This window comes from Octopus bimaculoides, chromosome 13 (genome assembly GCF_001194135.2).
Source record: "Octopus bimaculoides isolate UCB-OBI-ISO-001 chromosome 13, ASM119413v2, whole genome shotgun sequence".
In the NCBI taxonomy this organism is placed as follows: Eukaryota; Metazoa; Mollusca; class Cephalopoda; order Octopoda; family Octopodidae; genus Octopus; species Octopus bimaculoides.
Genome location: NC_068993.1, coordinates 25,197,631 through 25,203,706, shown reverse-complemented (window position 1 = coordinate 25,203,706; position 6,076 = coordinate 25,197,631). Strand labels below are relative to the sequence as shown.

The 6,076-nt window shown below is 35.7% G+C and overlaps 1 protein-coding gene across 1 annotated transcript in view; it reads right to left on the bottom strand.

Annotated features, from left to right (window-relative positions):
• Window positions 1–6,076, bottom strand: part of LOC106881894 (phospholipid-transporting ATPase VB) — a 150,242-nt gene that overhangs the window by 56,579 nt on the left and 87,587 nt on the right. Inside the window, exon 6 of the mRNA XM_052972375.1 lies at window positions 427–557. Within this exon, the coding sequence (XP_052828335.1) occupies window positions 427–557 (131 nt within the window). The remainder of the gene's footprint in view (window positions 1–426; window positions 558–6,076) is intronic.

Sequence of the window (6,076 nt, the reverse complement as noted above, 5' to 3'; positions counted from 1 at the left end):
TATATATATATATATATATATATATATCATCATCATCATCGTTTAACGTCCACTTTCCATGCTAGCATGGGTTGGACGATTTGACTGAGGACTGGTGAAACCGGATGTCAAAATGTTTGGCTTATGAGGTTGTGGGCTCAATTCTTAGACTGTTTAACATGTGTCTTCGAGCAAGGCCTTTCATATCACATTGCTCAAGTTAACTCAGCTTTATGAATGTTGGCCAGATAATGGTGCAGCTCTTTCTCCCTCCAGCTGTCACATACTGGATGTGCTGCAGGGTCAAAGTGGGGATAGTGAAAGGGCATTTATGCCTGCTCATCACACACACACACACAAAGGGTGTTTGATTACACAAAGTGTTTGATTACTGAAAAAGATATGCAGAAAATTGTTAAATTTGGAACAATAATTAAAAGAAATTACCTGGAAAATAATAATGTATTTGGAAAACTCAATTAAAGCTCTGAGGCCCAAGTTATATTGTGCGCTGTCTCCATATGGTACAAATGGTATATTTTCAGGGTTGACATACTTATTCAACCAAATCACAGAAGCTGGAACAGAAACCCATGCAAAAGAATAATTTTAAGGGCAACATTTTGCAAGTAATGAGGGTTATTATGAGATTTGTTTAATGTTAGCTAATTTGGATGTCACTTCTTATTAATAATGTTTATTTAATATTTTGAAGAAACAAGCATTTTTATTTTCCTAATAAGACCTAATTGCCATTACAAGACTATTTGAAGGTAGTTAGCAAACACTGGCTTCAGTTATTTGATACAAACGAATCTTGAAACCAAATATTTAACAGTATGTCATGGCTAATAATTGCCAATGCTCCTAACTTTTGAAGCTTAGTTTTAATCATCCACCTTTTCTGATATTGCTAATGTAAATTGTAACATTAGACTCAGAGCTTTACTAGAGCTAGGTTTCCCTATCCCCCTGGCTTTAAATTTTATGAAATCCAACAATTTTTTACATCCCTACATGGCTGACACATTAAATACCAGGAGCATCAACTGATAGTTTTCTGCCACTGTCACTATGTAATGTCCATAACTAAGATCCTAAACACTTGCTGAATCATACACTTAGTAAATCCAGCTCATTAATGAACAGGGAGTTTGTAAACTTGCACGACTACATTGAAACCCCAATAAATTCTTGCTAGTAGATTAAACTTTAATACTTTCTTCAGTGGTTCTTTTTGACAAGACGATTGACATAGGTAGATTTAAGCAGTTATATAACTCCTTAAAAAGCTTGGACTTTTTTAATAAACCTCATGATTATTGAATTAAGACAATGTTTGTTAAATTGGCAGAAATCACATAAGATCAAACTAAATGTATTTGATTATTTAGTTTTATATTTGTACAACCTACTTTGAAGTTCTGCTCAAGGTAACTTTATTTATTACTTCTAGAATTAATAAAATAATACCAGTGGTATACTTGGGTTGACTGAGTCAACTAAACTCCACCCATTAAATATTTGGATTTGTGTCGAACAAGAAGTTTTTGTTATGCAAACAGAAATTGGTTGTATTGGTGAATGAAATGCACAGGAAATTTTTTTTTTTGATTTTGTTCTTATGACTTGGTCAAAAGAGGAAGAACAACACTGATGACATTTTCCAGGGCCTCCATGATTGATGAGAGGAAGTTATCCTCAGATCAGACACTTGGCCAAGCCAGGTGATGGTGTTATGTTTACATGTACAATACCAACTTTTTGAACACTGATGGTCTGGCACCACTTATAATTTCTACGAATTTATAAACAGGAACTTTAAACTCTCATGGTCACCAGACTAGTTTACTGGTACTTTGCACAGTACAGTATAAATAAACTATCATTCATACTAATATATTTCATTTAATTATTGAAGTAAATTTAATATTTGCTTAATTTAGAAATGACCAACCCTGGTTTGGAAAATCAGGAATCTAGAAAAGTTTTGAAACCAAAGGTCTCAGAAAATTCATGTTGTACCTGTACCCCCAAAGTTCAAAGATACTATAGAGGCAGTACTATTTATTTAGGGAAAAACTTATTAAACTATTTGCTTCACTTAATTGTTGACTGAATATTACTTGGCTGAGTAGAAGCCCTTAACCAGTTATGCCTCAATCAAAATCTGACACTTATCTTGCAAAAATTACCTCTTTTCCCCATTACATACATGCTCTCACACAGCGAGTGAAAAGAAGAAACTTTAAATATTTTTATGGCTAGACAGGTACATAAGTGAGTTTTGGCGAGAGAGAGAGAGAGAGTAAACACTGAATGATAAGATAAAGTGACAACACAATTATTCAGTTAGGTAATTTCAATTAGTCCAATGACAAAATCCATGCACCTTACCCTTGATTTCTTAATGACACAGATTAATGAACCCTAAAGTAAACTTCCATTGTGGTATTTAAATATTCTTTTAAGAGATTTTCATTAAGCCTAGATTAAGGATGACTAATTCACTCACAATATTTAGTCTTAACTGTCTCTTTTGATAGAGTTCTGAAACCAGATGACTTTGCATTTCTTCTTAGGGATGTTGTGGAGAAATTCAACTAGCTATACTCTAATGCTTGCAAATTTATTACCTTACTCCAACATGTAATAAATTATTATTACAATCATCTTCAATTATGAGCCAATGAATAATTTCAATTAAACTTCTGTTTGACTGAACAACTAAATCTCCTTCAAACTACATCCTGCTATATTAAAAGAAGGGCACTTATCATATTACAGTTCATGATATAATATGACAGAAAATAAATTGGGACGGTCAAAGTTACAATGAGATGACAGAAAAACATGTATATTGTCATGAAATGCAACAATAAATGCAACAGCTCTATACAAAATAGGAAATATCTATTTAAGACATTTCTATAACAAAACTCACACATAAATCTATACTCATAATGAGGTCATTCAAAACTGCCAAAAATACACCTAAATACTTTACTATATTTAGGTCAAGCTGAGGGAGCCTCTGCTATAAATAACAGTAAGATCTCTTTATCCCAAGAAATGAAAGTATATATTGCAAATGTAGTTCTAGACATATTCTAAAAAATGGGATGGTCATAGATGGAATGAATTTGATCATAGGTTTGTTCAGTCAGCTGTGACAGGAGTTAAACAAGAATTATATTTAGATTAACCTGTCTCTTTCTTGTGTTCATATTCTGAGGAAGTTTGATTTTGTCTTACATCTTGTTTCAATATTTTATTCTCTTTTTACATTTTTTTAATTAATTAAAGAAACATTGTGAAAATAACTTCCTATTTAACTTATATAATTATGTAAAGATATTATTATTATTATTATTATTCAGGTCACTGCTTGGAATCCAACACGGAATCTTGGAGTTAGTAGCCTGTGCTCTTAACCACTATGCCATATGCCTGTGGGCAATTATGGAGTGAATTTTAGGGCTTATAAATCTAATATTTTTCTATTCTTCCTTAATATCAGTTCCCATATGCTACTCATATCTGCACTTGGTCTGCTTAGGAGGTTGTTGTGTCCTAGCACATGTGCTGCTTGTTTTAGTTTTCGTATTTTCCAGTGGTGTTCTCTGTCTATTATTTTAACTTCATCCCACATGGGGAGGTGGTCTCCATTTTTCCATACTTGATCAGCTATGCCCGATATATCAATATCTCCTCGTGTCATAGCTTTGCAATGTTCGTCTACCCTTATTTTGAGGGGGCGACATGTTTCACCTTTGTATAACCTACCACAGCTGCATGTGATGGAGTACACGCAGTCTTTGGTCATGTGGTTTTACTCGAAGGAGATATTTGCGAAGTGCTGTATTACTGTTGAATACTTTCCTGATGTCATATGGGCTGCATATCTTTTGTATCTTTTCGGAGAGACCTTCACATAGGGTAGACAGACTGTGGACAGTTTATTGGCCTTATCCTCTCTCTTCTTCATAATTAGGGTGGCTAGTATACTTTTGGGATAGTTGTTGCTTAACAGATCGTTATTGTGCTTGATCATTGCTTCGTGGTGTGTATCATGATCGCTACTTATATTCGTTGCACAATGCTTTAGGCACTGAACAATCCCCCTCTTTACACTGTATGGATGGTGGAAATTGAAATTGAGGTATCATCCAGTAAAGGTTGGCTTGCAGTATACGGATGTCCTGAATCCATACTTGGTGCATGTTATTAATAAATCCAGGAATGCCAGCTGATCGTCTTTTTCCTTTTCCATTATGAACTGTATGGATGGCTTTATTGAGTTCACTTGATCTAACAGCACTCGGACATATTCTTGGTGGGGCCAGAATATAAAGGTGTCATCAACATATTGCAGCCATAGGGTTGGTTTTAGTGGTGTTGATCCTAAAGCCAAATTCCATGTATATATTGGCTATTATCGGTGATAATGGCGAACCTATAGCTAAACCCTCTTCTTGTCGATATATATCAGTGTCCATACTGAAGTAGGTAGTTTCTACACAGAAGGTCAACATTTGCATCAAGTTTCTTATTGGTATACTAGTGCATTCTTTTAGATGGCTGCCTGTCACTAGCTTTTCTTGTATCACCAATAGTGCTTCACCAGTTGGGACTTTGGTGAACAGACTTATCGCATCTAGACTCACCATCTGGTTGGATTCAATGGGAATATCCTTGATCGATTCTGTGAAGTGGGTGGAATTCTTCATGTACAATGTTGACTTTCCTGCTAATGGACTGATTATATCCACAAGGAAGCGGCTCAGTTTATGACATGCTGAACCTCTACAGCTCACTATAGGTCTTAATGGAATATCATCCTTGTGATTCTTAGGAAGACTGTACATGTGTGGTAGTTTACTGTAGTGTTGAGTCAGTTGTCTGTACTTCATTGGCATAAAGTGATCCTTGTTACATTAATTACTGCTTTCACGGGTGGGTGACGGATTTCAGTCTTCATTCTCTGACCTTTGAGTTTCATAAACTTCTTAATCTGGCATGTCTTCACCATTTCATATTCTTTCATGTACGACTTTTCCAGATCTTGCTGGATTCTATTTCTATCATCATCTCTGGTTATTTTTGTAAGTAGTGAAGATAACCTGTCTTCGATTTTGTTATTTAGTTGATGTTTTTTCCAACGGTTGTTACTGTGTGCAGTCTGTCTACTCTATGTGAAAGGCCTCTCCGTAGAGATACAAAAGATAAGCGGCCCATATGACATCAGGACAGTATTCAACAGTAATACAACACTTCGCAAATATCTCCTTCGAGTAAAACCACCAATAGAAGAGAATATGACCAAAGACTGCATGTACTCCATCCCATGCAGCTGTGGTAGGTTATACAAAGGCAAAACATGCCGCTCCCCTCAAAATGAGGGTAGACGAACATCACAAAGCTGTGACACGAAGAGATATTGATAAATCGGGTATAGCTGATCATGTATGGAAAAATGGAGACCACCTTCCCCTGTGGGATGAAGTTAAAATAATAGAAATAGAACACCACTGGAAAATATGAAAACTAAAACAAGCAGCACATATGCTAGGACACAACAACCTCCTAAGCAGACCAAGTGCAGATATGAGTAGCAGATGGGAACCGGTATTAAGGAAGGATAGAAAAATATTAGACTTATAAGCCTTAAAATTCACTCCATAATTGCCCATGGGTATATGGCATAGTGGTTAAGAGCACGAGCTACTAACTCCAAGATTCCGTGTTGGATTCCAAGCAGTGACCTGAATAATAATAATAATAATAATAATAATAGGCAAATACCCAAAGAGAGCGAATAATGCAGATATTGACAAAGCCCTTACCCATCAATGGTTAATGGCCTCTGGCTCGAAATCAGAAACAGAGGGGTTTATCATAGCAGCCCAAGATCAATGCCTACCTACAAAGAACTACCAGGCCAACATATTAAAGAACGGCAGCTCCCCATTATGTTGTATATGCCAACAACAAAATGAGACCATCGATCATGTTGTCTCCATGTGCAGTCTGCTTGCGCCTACAGAGTATCTCAACAGGCATGATAGAGCTGCACAATATATTCACTGGGTAATAT